Source organism: Penicillium verhagenii (genome assembly GCF_028828195.1).
Source record: "Penicillium verhagenii strain IBT 33310 chromosome Unknown utg000002l_segment0_segment0, whole genome shotgun sequence".
Taxonomy (NCBI): Eukaryota; Fungi; Ascomycota; class Eurotiomycetes; order Eurotiales; family Aspergillaceae; genus Penicillium; species Penicillium verhagenii.
Window position 1 is genome coordinate 2,848,033 of NW_026643166.1, and position 20,736 is coordinate 2,868,768.

At 48.6% G+C, this 20,736-nt stretch overlaps 13 protein-coding genes across 13 annotated transcripts; 7 read left to right on the top strand and 6 right to left on the bottom strand.

Moving 5' to 3' along the window:
• Positions 1 to 124: 124 nt before the first annotated feature.
• On the bottom strand, positions 125 to 1,802 carry N7466_001030 (F-box domain protein; the record flags this gene model as incomplete). Its single annotated transcript, XM_057160428.1, has 2 exons — positions 125 to 1,448; positions 1,513 to 1,802. 2 exons carry the CDS (start codon positions 1,800 to 1,802, stop codon positions 125 to 127), a joined length of 1,614 nt encoding a protein of 537 aa, XP_057026676.1.
• Positions 1,803 to 2,613: 811 nt separating this feature from the next.
• N7466_001031 (GFA family protein) lies at positions 2,614 to 3,290 on the top strand (the record flags this gene model as incomplete). Its single annotated transcript, XM_057160429.1, has 2 exons — positions 2,614 to 3,119; positions 3,176 to 3,290. 2 exons carry the CDS (start codon positions 2,614 to 2,616, stop codon positions 3,288 to 3,290), a joined length of 621 nt encoding a protein of 206 aa, XP_057026677.1.
• Positions 3,291 to 3,871: 581 nt separating this feature from the next.
• On the top strand, positions 3,872 to 4,848 carry N7466_001032 (uncharacterized protein; the record flags this gene model as incomplete). The annotated part of the gene is made up of 3 exons (XM_057160430.1): positions 3,872 to 4,308; positions 4,363 to 4,690; positions 4,738 to 4,848. The coding sequence occupies 3 exons, from the start codon at positions 3,872 to 3,874 to the stop codon at positions 4,846 to 4,848; spliced, it is 876 nt and encodes a 291-aa protein (XP_057026678.1).
• Positions 4,849 to 5,339: 491 nt separating this feature from the next.
• N7466_001033 (magnesium transporter CorA family protein) lies at positions 5,340 to 6,524 on the top strand (the record flags this gene model as incomplete). Its single annotated transcript, XM_057160431.1, has 2 exons — positions 5,340 to 5,881; positions 5,951 to 6,524. 2 exons carry the CDS (start codon positions 5,340 to 5,342, stop codon positions 6,522 to 6,524), a joined length of 1,116 nt encoding a protein of 371 aa, XP_057026679.1.
• A 375-nt stretch (positions 6,525 to 6,899) lies between these two features.
• On the top strand, positions 6,900 to 8,425 carry N7466_001034 (NAD(P)/FAD-dependent oxidoreductase; the record flags this gene model as incomplete). The annotated part of the gene is made up of 4 exons (XM_057160432.1): positions 6,900 to 7,158; positions 7,211 to 7,497; positions 7,557 to 8,136; positions 8,193 to 8,425. 4 exons carry the CDS (start codon positions 6,900 to 6,902, stop codon positions 8,423 to 8,425), a joined length of 1,359 nt encoding a protein of 452 aa, XP_057026680.1.
• Positions 8,426 to 8,651: 226 nt separating this feature from the next.
• Positions 8,652 to 10,052, bottom strand: N7466_001035 (putative aspartate aminotransferase; the record flags this gene model as incomplete). Its single annotated transcript, XM_057160433.1, has 3 exons — positions 8,652 to 8,716; positions 8,791 to 8,896; positions 8,952 to 10,052. The coding sequence occupies 3 exons, from the start codon at positions 10,050 to 10,052 to the stop codon at positions 8,652 to 8,654; spliced, it is 1,272 nt and encodes a 423-aa protein (XP_057026681.1).
• Positions 10,053 to 10,865: 813 nt separating this feature from the next.
• N7466_001036 (YjbQ family protein) lies at positions 10,866 to 11,447 on the top strand (the record flags this gene model as incomplete). The annotated part of the gene is made up of 2 exons (XM_057160434.1): positions 10,866 to 11,141; positions 11,289 to 11,447. The coding sequence occupies 2 exons, from the start codon at positions 10,866 to 10,868 to the stop codon at positions 11,445 to 11,447; spliced, it is 435 nt and encodes a 144-aa protein (XP_057026682.1).
• A 340-nt stretch (positions 11,448 to 11,787) lies between these two features.
• N7466_001037 (zinc-finger domain-containing protein) lies at positions 11,788 to 12,606 on the bottom strand (the record flags this gene model as incomplete). The annotated part of the gene is made up of 3 exons (XM_057160435.1): positions 11,788 to 11,922; positions 11,989 to 12,156; positions 12,259 to 12,606. The coding sequence occupies 3 exons, from the start codon at positions 12,604 to 12,606 to the stop codon at positions 11,788 to 11,790; spliced, it is 651 nt and encodes a 216-aa protein (XP_057026683.1).
• A 281-nt stretch (positions 12,607 to 12,887) lies between these two features.
• On the top strand, positions 12,888 to 13,639 carry N7466_001038 (uncharacterized protein; the record flags this gene model as incomplete). Its single annotated transcript, XM_057160436.1, has 3 exons — positions 12,888 to 12,959; positions 13,010 to 13,366; positions 13,421 to 13,639. 3 exons carry the CDS (start codon positions 12,888 to 12,890, stop codon positions 13,637 to 13,639), a joined length of 648 nt encoding a protein of 215 aa, XP_057026684.1.
• Positions 13,640 to 14,054: 415 nt separating this feature from the next.
• N7466_001039 (putative dephospho-CoA kinase) lies at positions 14,055 to 14,870 on the bottom strand (the record flags this gene model as incomplete). The annotated part of the gene is made up of 1 exon (XM_057160437.1): positions 14,055 to 14,870. One exon carries the CDS (start codon positions 14,868 to 14,870, stop codon positions 14,055 to 14,057), a length of 816 nt encoding a protein of 271 aa, XP_057026685.1.
• An 803-nt stretch (positions 14,871 to 15,673) lies between these two features.
• On the top strand, positions 15,674 to 16,669 carry N7466_001040 (uncharacterized protein; the record flags this gene model as incomplete). Its single annotated transcript, XM_057160438.1, has 1 exon — positions 15,674 to 16,669. The coding sequence occupies one exon, from the start codon at positions 15,674 to 15,676 to the stop codon at positions 16,667 to 16,669; it is 996 nt and encodes a 331-aa protein (XP_057026686.1).
• A 116-nt stretch (positions 16,670 to 16,785) lies between these two features.
• N7466_001041 (uncharacterized protein) lies at positions 16,786 to 17,043 on the bottom strand (the record flags this gene model as incomplete). The annotated part of the gene is made up of 1 exon (XM_057160439.1): positions 16,786 to 17,043. One exon carries the CDS (start codon positions 17,041 to 17,043, stop codon positions 16,786 to 16,788), a length of 258 nt encoding a protein of 85 aa, XP_057026687.1.
• A 613-nt stretch (positions 17,044 to 17,656) lies between these two features.
• Positions 17,657 to 20,315, bottom strand: N7466_001042 (Lipase class 3; the record flags this gene model as incomplete). The annotated part of the gene is made up of 7 exons (XM_057160440.1): positions 17,657 to 17,865; positions 17,936 to 18,378; positions 18,461 to 18,829; positions 19,262 to 19,530; positions 19,599 to 19,935; positions 19,995 to 20,166; positions 20,231 to 20,315. 7 exons carry the CDS (start codon positions 20,313 to 20,315, stop codon positions 17,657 to 17,659), a joined length of 1,884 nt encoding a protein of 627 aa, XP_057026688.1.
• Positions 20,316 to 20,736: the final 421 nt, after the last annotated feature.

Genomic DNA, 20,736 nt, shown 5'->3' on the forward strand with positions numbered 1-20,736 from the left:
AGCCCCGAAAGGTAAACTTGAATGTATATAAATTGAAATATGTTTGTAATATGCTTCATTAAGGTCATAAATTGCATCTCTCATAGGAATGCTTTTGATTCTCGACGTAGATCTCAGAGAGTCTTCATCGCCACAAGTCCTGCCGACTGGCTCGCTTGTTTCCACTACTACTCATTGGTCGCTCGCCATCTTCCGGCACGGCGAGGAACCCGCCAAAGCCATTACCCACCAGCACGCTCTTGCGTGAGTCTCCACCCCAGGACCGGCTTAATTGTGCCTCCTGGAAGCTCACGGGGCGGGTGGTGGCACCACTGCGACCCAGCGCTGAATCCGGTTCGTATGGGGTGAAGTTCCATTCAAGCTCATCCAGGCCTTTACTATAAACATTCAAGGGTTGGGAGAGGCCGCCCATCATCTGAGGGCCATTCTCGCCGCCGCCGAATAGTCGGGGCGGAGGAGCCAAGAGGAGAGTGTCGGGAAATTGTGCGTCGCGAACATATAGATCACGGAGAGCGGGGAGACAGCGAGACATCAGACATGAGATCAAATACGTGTAATAAGAGTTGGCTGCAGGAGGGAGCCCGTGGGTCTCTGCCTGGGACGTGATTTCGTAGTGTAGAAGTTTGAGTGATCGCGATACCAAAGGAGAGATCTTTTCAGCGGGGAAAGACCGGGTGACTTCTTGGATAACTGACAGACTGCGGAGATGCGGTGCGGCCTGCAGAACCTGATGAAGCGTTGATGGAAGGACGCCAGTAGACGCCAATGTCAACCCTTGCAGCGCAATGCGATTGGTCGCCGCGGAGAAAAACGCGACCAGCCCGTCCGCTGTTAGCTGAGGAGTCTCCCTAATGGTGAGCTGCTCCAGAGCGGGAAAGGCGGGTAAGGAAGAATTCGCTCCAAAGGCCGAGTCGTCGAGCCAAGGTAAATCCTCCAGTGTTAACTCTTTCAGTCGTGGGAAGGCTGCCAGGCTGTTTCGAAGAATACCAGCTTCAATATGCAAACCCGATAGCTCTAACCTTTCAAGATTGTTCCAGCGTGGTGCTTCGGGGAGTCTCGCAAAGCTTCCCTCTGCACCGTGTCGATAACTCATGCGCCGAAGGTCGGTGCAAGAGGCCATCAGCTCTTGCTTCAATGTCACGCACGAGGCCTCATCACCGAATAGACCAGTCGGGAGATCGACATAGCGAAGGTGGGGAAGAACCGAGATAGTGCGGGCAATGACAGCTTTATTGGCTTCGCGGGTCATGTAAGGCATTCGAAGAGACACGACCAATTTCCCCAAGTGTCGTGATTCGCGAACCGATCGCATAAATAACTCGAGGCGGACCTGCGGGGCATCGATGGGATCGCCATTACGGTCAAAGAAAGAGCGTCGTTTCCGTTTGGCGGCTAGTTGGACCTCGAGTTCGCAGTAGTGAACGGGATCAATGCGAACATTTGTATATCTATGAAACAACCACGTTAGTACATGATTTCGAATATAAACAATATGGGGTTAGGTCCGCATACAAGAGCGCGTGGGCTTCAGGGAACCAGCGCCTGGAAACGGTGGTGCAGTGCGCGAGATCTCGCATGTCACATAGCATGCAGCCATCGGTCATAGAATCCTCCGAGGTATCATATGAGTTGTCTAATGCATGGGGGCAGACAAAGCCGAATATGCGAACCAACACGGCGCGGGGAAGCTTCCTGGTCGCATCGCGACCGGTAGAGTGGGGCGGCGTTGGCGGCTCGGTCGCAGGCGTTACACTACGACGACTGCGCCGAGGACTGGACTTGATTTTATCAAAAAGACCCATCCTGTAAAGATAGGAGATGGTGAAGAGAGGAGAGAGAGAGAAAGGGAGGGAAAGGAATGGGAAAAGAAATGAAAGAAACGGGACATTGGCGGACATGAAGGACGCAAATTGATGCAGGGCCCGCTGTTGAACAAGGGTGAAACGCCCAATGAACGCCCCGCGCTTTGTCTCGCCAATGTTTCGAAGCGCCACGATCTTCATCCTTTTTTTCTTACTTTCTATATAGAATTAACATTCAACTGTCAAGTGTGGGCCCTAATTCAGGGACAATAGTTTCGGGCAACATGATAGGTTGCACTCAGGACTGTTTCTCACTGGTGGAACCAGATACCAGATCGACCGATCTCTTCTGGACAAACTTCACTGAAGCTCAGATAGAGCAGCATCATGACATCACTGACGAAGAACAATTTCAAGGAATATAGAATGGAAGGAGCGAGTTGAGATGTAGTCAATGGAATGAAGAAATGATATAGAAAAGGAAAGAGGGAAAAGAAGGGAAAGAACTTGAAGGAAAGAACATTGAAGGGAAAGAGCGAAAGATGGCAAAGAGGGAAGGAGCGAGTGGTGGAAGTCGCGTGTCTACTTGCATCTTTTGCTCTTTTGCTCTTTTGCTCTTTTCCCTCTTACCCCGGAATTCCTACTTGTTACCCACAGAATACCAACACCTCAATTAACCTTCCAAACTCCATTTCTACTTGAACTGACATCATTGGACATTCGCCACCTACGAATTCTATAAAATCTTGTCAATTCCCTTAAATTGCTCCTATGAACTACTAAGAACACCTCCAGAACCCAAACCTTCATCATGGCTGAAATGGGCATTCTCCAAACCGAGAATCCATTGCCTTCACCAGCATTCACCAACGCAATTCCTGAAAATACACTAGAAGCTGAAGACTGGAAACATCGGCCACCATATCATACCCATGGTCATGATACATTCGGCCCCATCAAGTGGAAGGGCTCATGCAAGTGTGGTAAAATCACATATGCTTTAAACCGCGACCGACCGTTAAACGCCAAGTTTTGCCATTGTCGAGGTTGCCAGGTGATGCATGGTGCTCCCTTTCAATGGGCAGCAATTTTCCATAAAGACGATGTCTCCTTCACAAAGGGCTCCAGCGGACTAGCATTCTTCTCGGCTGCCCATAACTCGCAGAAATACGACAACCCCACCAAAGTTTCATGCAGCTTTTGTCACACTCTGATAATGGACGAAGGCCGCAATATGTGCTTGTTGTTTCCGCAGTTGATCCACCTCGAGGGCTCTTCAGATGAGCGGCGGAAAAGGCTGGAGGAATTCAAGCCTACGTATGTGATGCCGTGCAACTTTTTACCCCAAATAGCTAGTTGCTAATGACCTTTAGGTGTCATATTTATTATGAGCAGCGCATGTTTGACGTTCCTGATGGAAGGCCCAAATGGTCAGAGATGGATGAGCATAGTCAGCTGCTCGACGACCATGGAAAGCCCATCCAATGAACTGATCTGATTTGGTCACACGGAGAAAAAAGAAATTCACTCTATATGTGACGAGTGAACCAATTACAGATTGCTCAGAGCCTCAGACGTTCGGAGTCCGGACGGAAAATTTTAGCGCATTGGCGATTTTGATTATTTTGTTGCATACATTATATTGATAGACTATCAATCGAACACGGTATTTATGCACGTTGATCACATTGTTCTGAGATTGGAGGATCGTGTTTCGTACCCACCATCGTACTAACTCCGCTAATCCAAGTGGTCAAGCACGAGATAAGATCAGATGAACTTGCAAGACTTGGCAAATCCACTGCCGATCTTCCATTTGCCAATTCCACTTCGAAAGGGATGAAGTCCGCCCCATCGGCCGCCCCGTGCCAATGCGCCACGGCACGATGTGACCTTCAGCGCATCATCTCCCAAATTGGAAATACGTCTACATTTAACAGCTCTAGGAATGATCCATTCGCCTTGGGCTTCTTTGATCGCTGTTTGATTAAAAAGCATCCTCCTCCGTTGCCAGATGGTGGCTCCATAGCATATCCTCGGTGACCCCTTGCCTTGCACTTTATTCAAGCATGTGGCTTAAGTCCTGGGTCTACATGGCCATACTGGCTGGCCCCATCGCTGCCGTCACTCAAATCACCGATGATGATATGACCTCCCTCCTCGACGCCGGCGGCGCTGAATTGGCGAACCTCTATGCACCACTGTGGTTTTTTGCCCAAGCCGAAAACCAGCCCCCTTGTTATCCGACTTGGGCCTTTAGCGGTTCACCCAACACGTCCGATATCTACGACGATGCACACAAGACACCTGCTGCAGCCCAGTGCCAATACCCCAATGTTGGGTGTAACTGCCGCAATCCTGGCGTCAAAGTTGGCAACCCAGGGCCCGCTTTCCCAGTGTATTACACATTCCAACGGTGTAACGAGACTGAAGTTCGTGTCGTCTACAACCTCTTCTATGAGAAAGATGGTGCGATCTTCGGTCTGATTGAGACTGGCCACGACTAGTAAGAAGAAAATCCCACATAAAAGTCATGGCATGCTAACCTGGTCTTTTCAAGTGACTGGGAACGAGTGGTCATCATTCACTCACGCAACAACAATAACACATGGGCTCCTACTCGTGCGCTACTCTCCGCTCATAGCGGCTATAATAATCTCGCCTGGGGTGCTATTCAAAATACGTTGACTACGGATCAGGTCAATGCCGGTGATGCTAAAGATCCGAATGGGATTAAGGATGAAGATCACCCTAAGGTGTATGTGGCTTGGTCGAAACATCCAAACTTTGATACTCGTAACACGGGATTCATCGATCCAATTAGCCAGTCTTTGGATGATGCATATCGCAGTGATGACTGGTGGTACTATGTTGAACCACAATACTATGTGAGTATAAACTGTTCAAACTCGTGGAGCCGGCTAATGCGTGATAGATCCGTTCTGATAACAGCACAGAAGCTGGTCAAGCTCTTGGATCGGCGGACTGGGGAAGCGCCACTAGTAATCCACCGTTGGTGATGAGTACCGTTTGCAACGCATCATAGGCAGTGCAAGTACTAGCTCCATGCAAATGGAGAATTGCCTCATACTTAGTTGGCGGTCAATCGAATTGATTGGATCGTAAATATCAGCTCAAGTTCTTTAGGTTTGTTCACAAAGAGCGCTTAATGAGGTGAAAAGCAAGGGACATCTGGAGAGTAGGCTATGCAGCAGAGGTCAAAGAGCCATATTGAAAAAGCATATAAAGCATCTGACGTCAGGAGTCCATTACTTCTTAGTAAATTTCTGTAAAAAAAGAGTCTCCAAGGCTATCAATATTTGGGAAAATTCCTATCGTTGGACTTTTGTTAAGACTTGCGCGGATATTGTGGCCAGTTGGATCAAAGGGGAAAATCCGACTCCGCCACCCAAGGCCAAGGCCCAAGACTCTCCCCTTACCACCACCACATAGAAAATTACATCTTCTCCCACACAGCAACTCGCAACATTGTTACATATTCACAAACTTGAATGCTGCTCACTGAAGCTTTGAAGCATGGGGCCCACGGTACCTCTGGGCCGTACCGACAGTGCCCTTGAAGAAAAATCGGGGGCAGAATCTGCCAGTGACACGCGTTACAGCTTTTTCAACTCCAGTCTCGATACCGTGACTCGAGCCAATGGCTTCTCACATTTAGAATCAATTTGTGAACCCTTCAAGGATTTCAAAGAGACAGGCGACCATAAGGGGTTATGGTGGCTGCATGTCGCATCGCCATCCGATGACGATATCGAAATTTTATCGCGCATGTTCGGTCTCCACCCTCTGACTACGGAAGATATCAAGGTCCGCGAACTGCGCGAGAAAGTCGAACTTTTCGGTGCTTACTACTTTGTTTCTGTCCTGCCTCCCCGGCAACTCAAACTTATAACGGTTCCCGATGCCTCGTCCGCCAATTTCTACGGCATCGTGTTTCCCGAGGGAATTCTCAGCATCACTTTTGGTGATGGCCAAGATCCCGCCCATGTCTGGAAACGGATAAAGGAGCACCAAAGCGATTTTTCTCCCACCAGTGATTGGATCTGCTATGCGCTAATGTATGGATGAAACCCCTTTCTACTTTCTAATTGCCGAAAAGGGGTGTTTAGGCTAATGGTTAATTACAGTGACGATATCGTGGACGGCTTCGCTCCACATATTGACCGTGTCCAAACCGGCGTCGAGATGATGGAGGATGGCCTCTCTGTCACTCGTCCCGATGACATCGGTCTAGCTCTCCAGAATATCTCCAAGTGCCGTAAGGAGGTCACCCAAATCCGGCGACTTCTGCACGATAAAACCGATCTTATTCGTTGTTTCGCCAGGCACTGCAATTACTCGGTATCCACGGCTGAAGAGATCACACTGTATCTTCGCGATATTGAAGATCACGTTTTGACGATGATGTCTAATCTTACTAGTGCCGAGCAGATGCTCTCTCGGTCGCAAAGTAAATATCTGGCCCGGCTGGATCTCGATTCCACATGCATGCGTAACCAAATCGCGAATACTCTCAATCGAGTGACAGTTATCGGCACGATTATGGTCGTTGGGCAAGTTGTGTCTGGTTCTTTCGGTCAGAATGTAAATGTCCCTGGGGAGAATGTGACAAACACTCATTGGTGGTTTGGAATCCTCTCGTTCATTGTCGGATTTACGGCACTGTTTATAATGTTCGCGAAAAGGGTTCGATGGATTTAGTGACTTGGGCTTTACATTCCTCGATGTCGCAGCCTCGCTCAAAGTACAAACTACAACATATCAATAAAAACATCGATACCATGCCACTTAAACCATCTTCCACCTTGAACTTCCAATCAAGCTTGACATGTTCTGCGGCTCTGTGCATGCCAAACTAACTGCTTTGGGCCTCGGCGCGGAAAGATCTAGGCAGAAGAGGGGGCCGGGCTTTCTTCTCATAAGCCTCGATTTCACGCCAAAGTTTTGTGCTTTCCCATCACTCTGGTCGGCACCATTCCAACACTTCAAAACAACGATTTAATAAACATTGAAGACCTATAGTCTCGCAGTTCAAATTTATACCTCACTGCTACCGATTCAAGAGCACTGCAAAGCATGTCTTCAATCCTCCAGGAAAGAGGGTTTCCAGCTGAAAACCCGTTGACATCATACTGGCTTCAAGATCCCCATCGGCTAGCCTCTTTCCGATGTTCAGATGAAGTTCCAGATCAATGCGACATCGCTATCATTGGCACTGGCCTAGCCGGTGTGGCTACCGCATACCATATTCTTTCAGATCCAAATCTCAGAAAAAAGCCAAACATTGTCTTGCTCGAGGCTCGCCAGGCCTGTGCCGGGGCGACCGGACGCAATGGTGAGTAAATCTCCGATGGCGTTTAGGTTTCAATTGCTGATAGGCCGTAAAGGGGGCCATCTTAAATTAGCGACGCGGATTGCGCAGCACTTTGGGGCCAAATACGACCCCAGAGAAATGGCAGAGATTATCGACAATCAACTTGATCAAATCACTGCCTTGCAAGAGGTAGTTGAAAAAGAAAAGATTGATTGCGAGTTTCGTGTAACACGCTCTTTTGATATCTTTTTTGATGAAGATGATGCTCGAGAGGCCCACGAGTTCGTGGTTTCTCGGCAGGCGGAAGGGGCTTCGTGGGCTCAGCACATTACATGGATTGACGCTTCCGAGTCGGACAAGGTGAATAAATTTACTCTTGAATGTCTATGCTCAGCCATATTCTTACCTTGCATCCTCAGATCACCGGTATCAAGGACACCAAAGGTGCATTAAGCGTGCCTGCAGCCTCACTTTGGCCATACAAACTCGTCACAGCTTTGCTATCAAGAGTCGTGGAAATGGGTGGCAAGCTCTTTACTGAGACTTATGTCACAGAAGTGGAAGAACTGGCCGGCCATACAAAATTGACAACGTCGAGGGGCGCTTTGAACACGAAGAAGACTATTTTTGCAACCAACGCCTACACTGCAGCCTTGCTACCGCAATATAAGGATGTCATTACACCCTTCAAGGGCCAAAATTCCCACCTGTCTCCTTCGCCATCTTTCCAAGTCCCCAAATCCCTGGATCACACCTACAATCTGCATTTTGACAAGAAATACGCAGATTACCTTAACCCAAGACCGGACAATTCGATAATCCTTGGGGGTGGAAAGTGGACTTATGAGGATAAGATCGATCGGGCGGAGTGGTGGAATACTACCGACGATACAAAATTGATTAATGACGCATCCACAGAGCATTTCGATACTGTAATGGCGACTCATTTCCAAGGCTGGGAAAAAGCCGAGGCACACCATGACTTTGTCTGGACTGGCAGTAAGAGACCCCGAACACTTGATTCTGACCGACTTATTCTAATATATGCGAAATAGTCATGGGCGAGACTCCCGATGCTCTGCCTCACGTGGGATTGGTTCCAGGCTCTAGAAACCAATGGATCTTGGCCGGTTTCAACGGTGCTGGGATGACCATGATCTTCACAAGTGCAAGAGCCCTTACTAAGATGGTTATGCATGAAGTTGTTTATGAAGATACGGATATACCAATATTGTTCAAAACGACATCTGATCGGTTATTGGTTAAAAATCCGAGTCTCTCCGCGTAATCTCTGGAGGACAGGCTTGAATCGTGTTTCAACCCACATGTCTCCCAATGAACTTCATGTTGAGCTACCTGATTCGTTTTCGGGATGATTAAAGTTAGATTTTGGATAGACACTGTCATAAACTCTAGTGCTTGTTGTTATCTTCAATGTTGCTATCAATTGACATATTCAACATTGAATGTTCGCATGTGTAATGCATGCAATTTTTCCAAATCCATATCCGCTATCAGTTCACCGTGCGAACAACGTCGTCGATGCCCTTTGCAACAACCTTCACATTATTTTCGTTCACTATCAATTATGGTCAGTCACTAGCTATTCAATGTTGTGAATGAAAGTCATGGTCTGGAATCAATGGGACTTACACCCCGAGATCGAAATGCGGCCGGATTTCAGCATGTATATATGATGCCTTGATCGGATTTCAAAAACTTGTCTCTCCGTCAATCCCACGTAGGTAAACATCCCAATCTGCGAGAAATTAGTATTTGTACATCAGATCCGGGCGTTCTTTGTGTTAACTGACCTGATTCAGAATATGGGACCAATCCCCGGGTGTTTGTAACCCGGTCAGCTCATCATAGAGAGCCTGTCGCATTTTTCGAATGCGTTCACTCATGGTGACGAGATCCTCAAACCACTTGTTTTTGAGGGTTTTATTTTTCAGGACGGTTCGCACAACCTCTGAACCGCCTCTTGGTGCCATGGAGTATTCGCCACGAACGAGATGGCAAAGATTAGCCAGTAGATTGCGAGAGACCTCATTGCTGGTAGAGGAAGTCACAACGTGCAAAGCCCCGACTCGTTGTCCGTACAGACCAAAGTTCTTCGAGAAGGATTGAGCCACGCAGAATTCCAGTCGAGGGTTGCAATTGTAGAAGTAGCGGATGGCCCATGCATCTTGTTCGAGATTTCCCGATGCAAAGCCTTGGTAGGCGAGGTCGAAGAACGGTATCAGGCCCTTTGTCTTGCACAGTTCAGCCAGCAGCTTCCACTGCTCATGTGTTGGATCTGCTCCAGTGGGGTTATGAGCACAGGCATGAAGAATCACGACATCGTTTTTCCTGGCGGACTCTGACAGAGTTCGAACAGTTCCTTCGAAATCAAAGGACTTGGTCGCGCTGTCATAGTAGGGATAAAGTTTTCTTTGTACCCCAGCAAGCTCCCAAATTGTATGATGATTTGCCCAAGTAGGATCGGGAACCCACACACATCCTGGATCAATATTCCGCGCCAGAAGCTCCGCGCCAAGTCTGTTTGCGCCTGTGCCCGAGACTGTCTGGATAGAAACAACCCGTTTATTCTCCTCGACCACTTGCTCTTTTTTTACCTCATCAAATCCGAAGACGAGATCGGATGCCAACTTGAGGAATTCTCGATCACCTTGTATGGTGAGGTATTCGTGTCGACTCACATCGCTTGCTTGGTGAAGTTGTTTTTCGGCCTCCTCAACCACTCGCAATGGCCATGGCAATCCTTCAGCAGTACGGTAGACTCCGATACCCAAGTTGACTTTCTTGGGGTTTGTATCTTGGATGTATGCTCCGTTCACTGCAAATGGTTCATCGGCCGGGGGTGAAGACAGGTCTAGGAAGAGCGAGTCTTCACCGTTCTCCTTCAGGGGCATTGGGTCAGATATTGAGCCCATGATAACGTCAATTGTAGATATGACTCTGCAAGGATTCTATTTGAGGAATTTGAAAAGAGAGATCAAGGGATGCTCAAATTAATTTTATAGTCAAACTCTAGGGAAATAGCCGCGTAGTGCCAGCATCAAAATACCCGGAGATAGCCGTTCTATCCCGCTATCTTCAAAGTTCAATCCATTCAAATGTTGCGAATTGATCATTTGAGGAGCCTCCAAGTTCAATCTGTTAAAGATTTTACAATACCTAAAATACGAATGTATGCGCTAAGGTGCCTGCAGGCATTGTTTGCAACTGACCTACTAGTTTGACAGCAGGTGTCCTCCGCAGGATAGATCAGTAGTACCTACTACTAGTAAATACTGTGCTTGCCATTCTAGACTATTCAAATGGCAGTGATATGCGTTCAATGTGGAGACCTTCCCTTCACGCCTGCTTGTCAATGGTGCTATCAAATGCCATTGCTCCAGATGAAACAAAGGATCTAAGCACTTGAGTACTTTCAGCTGTGGGTCTTGTATAGAAAATGACAATATATGGAGAAATACTCAAGAACAGGTTCTACTGATATTCAAAGCTACATGTAGACTTGAAAATTCAAATTTTGTCTTTATTACTTTACAAAACTCCCTTTCCCTCGAAACTAGTATGTCCTGTTGTAACCTTCAAGAATCTTGGAAGAATGTGACATCAGACCTCTCACTGGAGCTTCCCCCCACTACCCAATCGAAAACCACCTTATTTCGCACCCCGCCCTCAAGCTCCAACAAACCTCCCCACTACAAACACCCACAATGTCCTGGTCTCAAAAAACATTTTCCCTGCCCACGCGCAGTCGCGGCTCATACCTCATTACCGACCATGTCTTATCCGAAGTCCCCGAGATCCACGATTACAAGGTCGGCATGCTGAACTTGTTCGTGCAGCACACGAGCTGTGCGCTCTCGCTGAATGAGAACTGGGATGATGATGTTCGCGCCGATATGAGCGATGCACTTGATCGCATTGCCCCGTCTGATCCGAAGGGAAAGCTCTATCGTCATTCTGCTGAGGGAGACGATGATATGCCGGTATGTGCTTGTATACTACTAGTAATGTTTTTAATTGATTCTTTGGGTGACTTTTATTACCCCGCCGCTATACCTAGTTTCCCGGGATTATTTCAAAAAAGGTGGATTGATTTGCGCTGATAAGCTAATATTTGTGGTTTCTTCAAGGCTCATATCAAATCTGCTCTCATCGGTGCCTCGGTGAATATCCCCATTTCCAATGGCCGTCTGGCGACCGGAACCTGGCAGGGAATCTGGTACCTGGAGTTCCGTACCAGTCGCCATTCGCGCAAGGTTGTCGCAACTATCCAGGGCCAGAAGGCGTGATTTTCAACTTTACATGAGAGCATGTCTTAATTGGGAGGACGGGAATATAGTTGAAGATACACATCGTGTCCTGTCACCCCAAGTATATCCATGACCCGTTGCGAATATAGTATCTGGATGCAACAATCCACCTTTGATCCACGGGGATTGCCAAAAGACTGGGTATTTCAGTCCACGACCAATCGCTGGAACTCGCATTTGGGCGAACGGCAGATCCATTTGATCTATATTTCTGTACACGGCCTTGGGCCCAAAAGAATAAAATAAAGGAAACTAGTATTGTAACACACGCGCAACATGAATTAATCAACGCCGACAAAAGGAATCGGATGCTAGTCGTCTACCGCTGCTCCAGGCCACCGGTCGCGCCAGGAACACGCTGGGTCTCGTTAACCTCGGCCGCATCACCGGTGGGCTCGAGGGGGTAGCTGGAAGCAGGCAGAGACTTGAGGTAAGCCTTGTGCTTTTCTTGGGCCTGCAATTAATATGTTAGTAAAGGTTCTCGCGCATGGTTTGTATAAACTGGCCGCGAATCACATACGAAGGGAAGGCCGCAGTATCCGCAAGGCGTAATCTCGGGCTTGTCGGTGTTGATGAAGACCTTGGGGTGGCCAAGGGGACCACCACCACCGTCACAGCTGACAACTCGGGACTTGGTCCAGCGCACGGGTTGCTTGTGAATCAACTCAATGGCAGCAAGGGGCCGGGGCTATATTTAAACAATCGTCAGTCTCTCTTTCTTAGTCTACTCCAAGGGAACCGCGCCAATTGCTCGAATTCCAACTTGACGTCGGACTATATCACTGCATACCTGAGTCTCCATGATGGTCTGCTCGAATCGAGGTCCAACCATGGCCTTCTCGCGGGGCTGCTGGCTAGCGGCCCAGGTAGTGGCTCGGTTCGGGGCCTGGACGCTGCGGATTTGCTCGCCGAGGGCGGGGTTTTCGCGGAAGTCGTGGGCCCGCATCTCGTGGAGTTCGACAATGGGTGCCTCCGGGGCATTGAGTGGGGAGACTTTGGGCTTGGGAGCTGGCGGAGAGGGGTCATTGGGTTGCATGCGGTTCTCGTGCAGACGGGGCACAGTCGAGGAGTAACTGCGGGCGGCGAAGCGCGGGGCCGCGGAGGCCAGAGATGTGAGGCGGCGACTGCAGGACATCATGCTGGGCAGATTGGGTCCTGAGGACGGATTGGGGTGGGAGTGGACAAGGACGGAATTGCTCGAAGTCGGAGAGTTGCAAACTGAATAGTGTAATCCGTGAGGTGTGGTTGGTGGAGGCCCACCGCCTGCCATATACCGTAATCTCGAACTGAGACTTTGTAGCTTGCGGTTTTTCTGCCGCCACATTTTATTCTGTTACTTTTAATCCTCACTTCACCTTTCTCACTTTTTACAAGGCTTTTGTCACATCGGTAGTCGATACTGGTATATTGCTGCCCATTATGTCGGCCTCTCCCAGTACGGCTGCAAAGCCTGACAAGGGCAATATGTCTTCCCGCCTACTTACCATGAAGGTCTGTATCATCACTGTTTGCGCTTTGGAACAAAACTAACGTCCATACAGTTCATGCAACGTGCTGCAGCATCTGCAGCATCCAAGGAAGCCCAGTCGCCAGGAGCCGATGATTCGGCACGCACCCCTAAGCGCCAACGCAAGTCAATGGAATACCAAAGCCCTTCGACCCCGCAATCCGATCTCGATGCTATCGCCGCCGCACTTGCCGCCGAGGAGCAGAAACGCCAGGAGGTCATTGCGCGACAGGCTGCCGAGGCTGGTGAGACTCAATGGGTGCTGGACATCCCTGCAGCGGCTCCTGCCGCCCCCCAGTCCTTCGTTATGGCGACTGAATCTATAGATGCCGACGACGATATCAATCTTGGAGGTCGTCGGCCATTTGGCAACTTCAAGCGCAAGGAAAAGGTCAGTCCCGTCATCGTTGCATTTTCACGTTAACCCAATGCTAATTTATTCCAGACCCCACCTCCCATGACCGAAGAGGAGGCTGAACTCGAGCAGTTGAAGGTCGATAATCCCGCCCGGTACGAAGCTGTCATGGAAAAGCGAAGGATCCGTGAAGCTAGAGGTCCTAAGCTGGATGGGCTTACCAGTATCTCGGGTGCCGGTGGTCGCCCCATGCAATTTGGGGCACCATCATCGTCAAAGAAAAAGAAGAAGCGCAAGAGCGGCCAGTAAATACATCCAGTCAGAGGTCTCCCTTCTGTTGGTTTCTTTCAAAACACAGATATCCTTGGTGTTTGGCATTGGCGTTACTTCAGCATTGTCTCGGCGTTAGGGCATGGACATCTATGGGCACATTTTTCTCTTTCTTACGATGACTCAAAATTAACTTATCTGCAGTTACCTATATCTGCAGCTACCTATGAGGTACATATTCGCGAAGTGAATTGACATTTAAATGGTCTCGAATGCATATCTACACAGAGCAGTAAATGGAATCTATCAGTATACACCTAGGTATCGGGCTAAAGACATGTAAAGCAATCGTTCCGCGCCAGTCTAGTTTATGTGAGAGAAGTAAAGACGCATATAATCCCATCTTTAAGGATGCAAGAGACTCGGTCCTTTCTCAGTGTATGCTAACATCCCCCTATAACTTAGCCTTCTCTTCATTCTTTTTCCTCTCCCATCCCTTCTGCGTCGCAAAATTGATCACCAGATTCCAAGCCGCAATACCAACACCAACCGGCGGTGCCACAAGCAAGGCCCACGCCCACCACCGCGGACTTGACGCCGCAACGCTAGCCATAGCCCCCTTGACCGCACGTTCCAGCTCCGCCTTATCAGCGTCGTTCCAAACCACCACCCCGCGCGCCGCAGCCGTGCCCCGGAACTCCGCCTGCGCCGCCTTCAACCGCACATCGCCCTGACTGTGCACACGGTTTTCCGCATCTTCGGCCGTGAGATGCGCATCGCGGGCACGTAAACGCGCCATCTGTACCGCGGGGTCATGTACACCAACAACAATCACAGTTCCGCAGATAAGATCCATCCCACTTTCGAATAGAAGGGGTACATCGAGGACGACGGCCCATTGACCGCGAAGATAGTAGTAGACCAGCGCTTTGTAGACTTCCCAGCGCACAGCCGGGTGGATGATTCCATTTAGGACATTGCGGTCGCGTTTGCGTTCTTCTGTGGAGCCAAAGACACGGCGGCCGAGAGCTGGTCGGTTGAGCGGTTGGCCCTTGGGGGTATTTGTTGTGGGGTCATCGAGGAGAAGGTCTGGTGTGTTGGGGCCGAAGTAGTTGACAATCGCTTTGTAGCCTGCGCTGCCTGGTTCGACTACCTTGCGGGCGAGGATATCGGCGTCGATTATGGGGAGGTTGTAGGGAGGTGTTGAGAGGATTGTGGATACGGTGGATTTGCCCGTGGCTATGGAGCCGGTGAGACCGATTATGAGCATTTTTGTCGGGGGTTTCTGATTACGAAAATGAGGTGAAGTGAGGATTATCTTGGAAGGTGGTTGAGAACTTGGGAGAAATGTTGCTGAATGCGGGGAGGATCCACTACCTCGGTCCGCACTTGTTTTCTATACTCTGGAGTCAGGAGTCTGGATAACACCAACAACATCCAGTTATTTGACTTCCTGGGGTTTGCTGGATAATGCCTGATCTTTTGTCCTCAGCTTTGGGCCAGAGACTTTGAGTAATTGTGGAACAAGCAGCACTAGGGTGCTTTCTATTTGATTGTCGAGGTCTGATTATGAACTTTTCATTCATACCAGGGCGTTACAGGTAAGGATTTGATGCATGCTTTCAGTATAGTGTATTTCTGGATTTTAACGGCTTCATTTACTGTATATATTAGGTAGTAGTAGTATTCAGCCTCTATGAAGCTACTCTGATGGCGACCTTTCGAACATTGAAGTGTCGGCCGCCTTCAACTTTGGAAACTTGATAGGATGCTACGTAACTATTGTAAGCATACTTTTTTAGTCTCCTGTACTCTCACTGCGTGCATGTTATTTCCTTAGTATACATAGTAGTGCTCTCTTCCAATTTTGCTCCTCCTTCCGTCTCTTCCAAAGTTGTAACTTCTTTCTCCCAAATCTATCCCCGGTGTTCTTTCTCTTTTGAATCGACCCTCACATCTTCAAGTGACACCATCGAGCGATCCCACTTACAATTACCCAGTACATACTCTTCTTCAGGACCGATTACCCGACCTCGAGGTCGTTCTGTGGCCTTTGTTCCCAACCCGCCCAATATGGCCATTGACCAGAGCGACGAAGCGGCCCTCCAAATCCTTCTCGAAGAGTTGGATTACCTTGAAGATCAGCAGAAGGGGAAGGGAGTATCTGGAAAATCCACCGATTGGGAAATTGCTATGAATAGCATGAGAGAGCAGATCCTAATCGCTCAGACCTGTGCTCGGGACGAAATATTGGCTATAAGCATGAGCACTGCCGTTGCTACCGATCAAAACATACTTGCCTCGATCCAGAAGGACGAAACCCATGCGACGCAGGATCATCAGCTTGCTCTCGCACTGAGCAACGGGGAAATCCCAGCGCAAACTATGCAAGAACGAGGTGAAAATTCAGATTCCGAGGAAGACGACGCTGTGTCGACTGTCATGTGTGATTTGATGAATCGAATCGTCATAGGGGAAGGCTCCGACAATGGGGAAGGCCCATCAAACTCGTCGTTCTCACCTCGAATATCCGCCGTTACCAAACAATGTTGCTCCTGTATGGAACGCTTCCACAGTCTCATGTTTACGGGCTCCTGTGGCCATGAGTTTTGTAAAGATTGTATCAGGTCAATGTTTCTGGGAGCAATCAAAGATGAGGAGTTGTACCCGCCTCGCTGTTGTGGACAGATCGTGCCTCCTGGAGTCGCTTTAAGGGTCTTAAATTATGAGGAGCTCCGTGAATTTGGCGCAAGGGCAGTTGAATGGACTGCTAAAGATCGACTCTATTGTGCTGAGCAAACATGTTCCAAGTTCATCCCTCCATATGCGATTCGGGACGAAATCGGCACTTGCCCAAGCTGCTATCAAAGGACTCATCTCACTTGTCGTTCTTTGGAACATCCCGGCGTTGACTGCCCTATGGATGAGGCACTTCAGAGGGTGTTAGAAATAGCCAAAGGTGAGGATTGGAGGCGATGCTTTCACTGCCAGGCGATGGTAGAACTTGACCATGGTTGCAACCACATCACATGCCGGTCAGTATACATAAACACAAGCATCAAAGCTTAAATTTGTTCCACCAATTGATGTTCGATCTAACGGTTGATAGATGTGGGCGAGAATTTTGCTACGTGTGTGGGAAAGTTTGGCATACATGTGAATGCTCACTCTGGCAGGAGAATCGGCTATTGAACATGGCCAATCGAGCTGTGGAGGAGGATCATCCAAATGCTAATGCGGTTGTTCGCCAGAATGCGTTCAATCGCATAGTTGAAGGTCTGCAAAACCACGAAGAGGTGGGTTGTGAGCATCACAGAAACTCTCAGTGGGCTTGGCGCAATTGGGGGAGTTTGGAGTGTGAGTTGTGTTTTCATGACTTGCCAGAGTACATCTTCATGTGCAGGAATTGTCGCATCAGAGTTTGCAATCGCTGCCGGAGGCATAGGATCAGGTAGTAGCTAGATCGGTGGATGTATTATAGTTAGTCTCGGTTTCCAACTTGACTTGAGGTTTGCATTTGTTCGCTTACCACATATACATGACGAAGCTACCCGTCTACGGAGCTTACAGACCTCGGAGGCCTGTGTATGTACCTTCTAAGTGAGTACAAACATCAATTTTGTTAGTAATTTAGCTGAAGACCTTGGGAAGTCGAATCAGAATTATGACCAGTTGACTGTATTTGAAAGACTCGAAGCAATCAATGTGATCAATGCGCTAATATTCAAATCAATGCCGTGGTGCTCAAGCCAATTTGTTATATACTCCATTTCCATTTCCCACATTGCCTGTAGGCGTTATACCTCTCCAGACAGATCGGCATTCATAGCGAAACATATGACCCTGCAGTGGAATTCAATTCCTCGAGGCAATTTCACTGGGCCTTGTAGACTCCAGTGTGTATCAGTGCTCGTTTCTGTCAAGAAAACAAGGCACGGAAAGCCAATTTACCGACCCCAAACCAGAATACTGGCGTTACAGCACTCTATTTCTCGAGCGGGTTTTCAACGCACACGCATAACGAGCAACTATATGCAGCTGGAATATTTGTGTTGCTCACGATGCAGGAAGTCCGTAGGTTGGGTCTTGCTCCTGGCCCTCCCATCCAAGGTAGGGCCAACCATTCGGTAACGAGGAGAAGGGTGGTAGCACATAGCGGTTATCGCATACCGCATCATTGGGACAATTCAGGTTGCACAAGCCAAAGACATTACAGTAGCAATCCCCAGCTGCGGGGCAATGAACGGGTGGTCGTCCGAAGATCACTGTTGAGAAAGAAAGAAAAATTGTAAGTATAATGATGTGTAAATTTCAAAGAACAGAATGAAAACATACTGTGCCATGAGTACTCCATGATCCGACCACTCAAATCATCCCCCAGGCTTGTATTCGCAAGCCAGACGCGGAATCGTTCATACTCGCTCTTCGGTCTCGCGCGAATGGTATCCCGGGTCACGCCGAATTGCGCACAGCACGATACGCCCACCTCGTTGGGGATAGGCTGATCCGGGAATAGCTCCATGAATCCAGTTTTGAAGTATTCGCCTGCGTGAACATCGTCGCGGTGTGTATCTGTCAATGGGTGGATTTCTTCGGGGCACCCGAGTGTCCAGACGCAGCGCAAGTTGACGTATCCCATTTTCTGCAAATAGGGGATCTGGAAATTGCGGAGCATGGGAACTCCATCGTAGTATGGGTCGTCGTTGTGCCATTGGTAGCGTAATGAGTGGATGAATAGCATGACATCGGGAAGGTTTTCGTAATTGTCGATGATGTACCTGGCCAGTCGAAGTGAAAGTTAGCATATGCATTCTCAGAGGGGAGGGGGGAGCTAGGTAACAATATGGCTGGATTGCTCACGTTAAATAGACCATTGACTCCCGTCCTTTGTTCTTCGTAACCGTTAACGTGGCTTTCTTGTCATCTACCACGTAGATGCTTCGTGACCAGTCCGGGAAGTACTCGGCGATCCAGGCGGTGTCGTCACTCTTCATGCTGGCCACGACCATCTCCTTTCGTTTCCGGATTGCGGGACGAGCCTGCTCGTCTATGGAGTCGGTCTTTGCTTTCGGGGTGGGACGTTGCGCATAGCTCGGTCGGTCATTGTTGACAGCAGCTTTGGTGGGTGATTCGGGTCCTGCGAAGAATAGGAAATAAAGTGCGAGGACGATGCTGATTGTGATAAAGATAGCTTTGATCCGATTGCGACGGCGCGGGCTCTGAGGTCCGCTAGGGGCGAACAACATGGTTGCGTTGAGGCTCAAGCATCTCAGATGCGCATCATGGAGTGGAGTGGTAAAGGGTGAAGCTGAAAACGGAATGAGGAATCGTGTAGCCTAACCGGACTTTGCCTGGTGAAACCTCACTTGTTGCGATGTAATATATTGGGGAAATTGAGCAAGGACCAGCAATCTTAAATAGAGGTTGCAAAAAAAAAAAAAAAAAAAAGAGAAGTAACTTGTATTCCAAGTTGCAAAAGACAAAAGATTCCAAGAGATCCACTTGTCATTTGAAACGTGTTGGCGCTAGTTCCGCCACAACATTTGAACCTCCAGCCACAACTCGGCCGATCGGTGGGTCCCGATATACGATGTATACAGGAACAGGGATCATAACAAACATTCCGTCTCTTAATCACACGCAGAAATGGACATAAAGTACCACAAATGCGCATCGATACTCTCATCTGCTTCTCCTGCATTGCCATCATCGGAGTCAACGCCCACAATTTCCTCGATATCATCATCAGTCACAGTCACATCATCGCCGCTAGTGATCCAATATTCCGGACTTGCGTGCGCATAGCCAAGAACCTCTGGGGGAACCCGGGGTACAATGTCATCTGTGTGAGTAGTTCTCCAAAGACTACCTTGGGCAGTCATATATACGGCCAAAGCATCGTTGCCCACGCGCGGTTGACCATATGTATACTGGAGACGGTTAGTGGATATATATACCTGGGTGATGAAAAGAAAGGGAAAAAAAACCCCCCACATACCAGATCTAACGTATATCCAGCATTACGGAGCGCGGTTCCCGCCAATGCAGCAAGCGCAGCACCCAAACTATGACCAGTCAGCACAAGCTGATAGTCCGGGTATGAGCTCTGTGCAGAGTCGATCTTGGCTGTAACAGCGTCGGCAACAGTCAGCCAGGCTGACCAGAAGCCACTGTGAACATCACATCCCGAACAAAGTCCACTGTCATCGTTGAAGACAAAATCCAGATTCGCAATCCAGTTGCTGATATCTGTGCTTCCACGGAAAGACAATACGATCAGATCATTGGTCTCATCTACAGCGAGGAAACCAGCAGTATCCCCAAAGTCGTTTGTTCTGAAACCGGATAGTCAGTGATGAAAACGAGGTCATTCATAAGACATGGCTCCACTTACTCGTTAAACTCATATATGGTCTTGGTAGTCGCTGACTGCACCTGTGGACAGTTTCCAGCTGAGCAAGTGATCGATTCACCAAAGCTGGTGGCGTCGATATTGCCTGCGCAGTATGCAGCTGCAGAGTACTGGGCAAAAAGATAGAGGGAGTCAAAAGTAGATGCACTGACATCTACTCCAGATGGAAATATCAAATGAGTCAATGTTTCTCTGTGAAATGTCCGACCAGTGCTTACCTCGATTAGTGAATAGGTTAGCAGGCAAAGCAACAGCCAGTGTTGCTGCTGCACCAAACATCCACAATTGTGTAAGAGACAACATTGTATATAGTAAAGTACCAAGAACCAATATACAAAGACCGAAGACGAAGACTAACAGCTAAATGGCTGATAAAAGCTGGAACAAGTAAAGAAAACCACAGTTTGACGATTCTCTTCTCGTCCGTTCCCAGGCTTGCTTATATACCGAATGCAGAAACCAACCGCCCCCATCCAAACACACATGGTCAAAGGAATGGATTCATGACTCGGGGTAAAACCACGAGACCGTCCGACATACGAGTTCCTGGAGCGGGGTCAACGGGCAACCTACGGACTCCATCGAATCCACAGGTCAAATCAGGTTGTTCGTCCGTTCCTGAAGAATATCACCGTTGACATGTGGAGGTTCCTTTGATTATTTTGATGTTTCTGGTCGGGATCGGCACTCCTGCAGTTCTTCACGGGGATGTAATCAGTAGTAA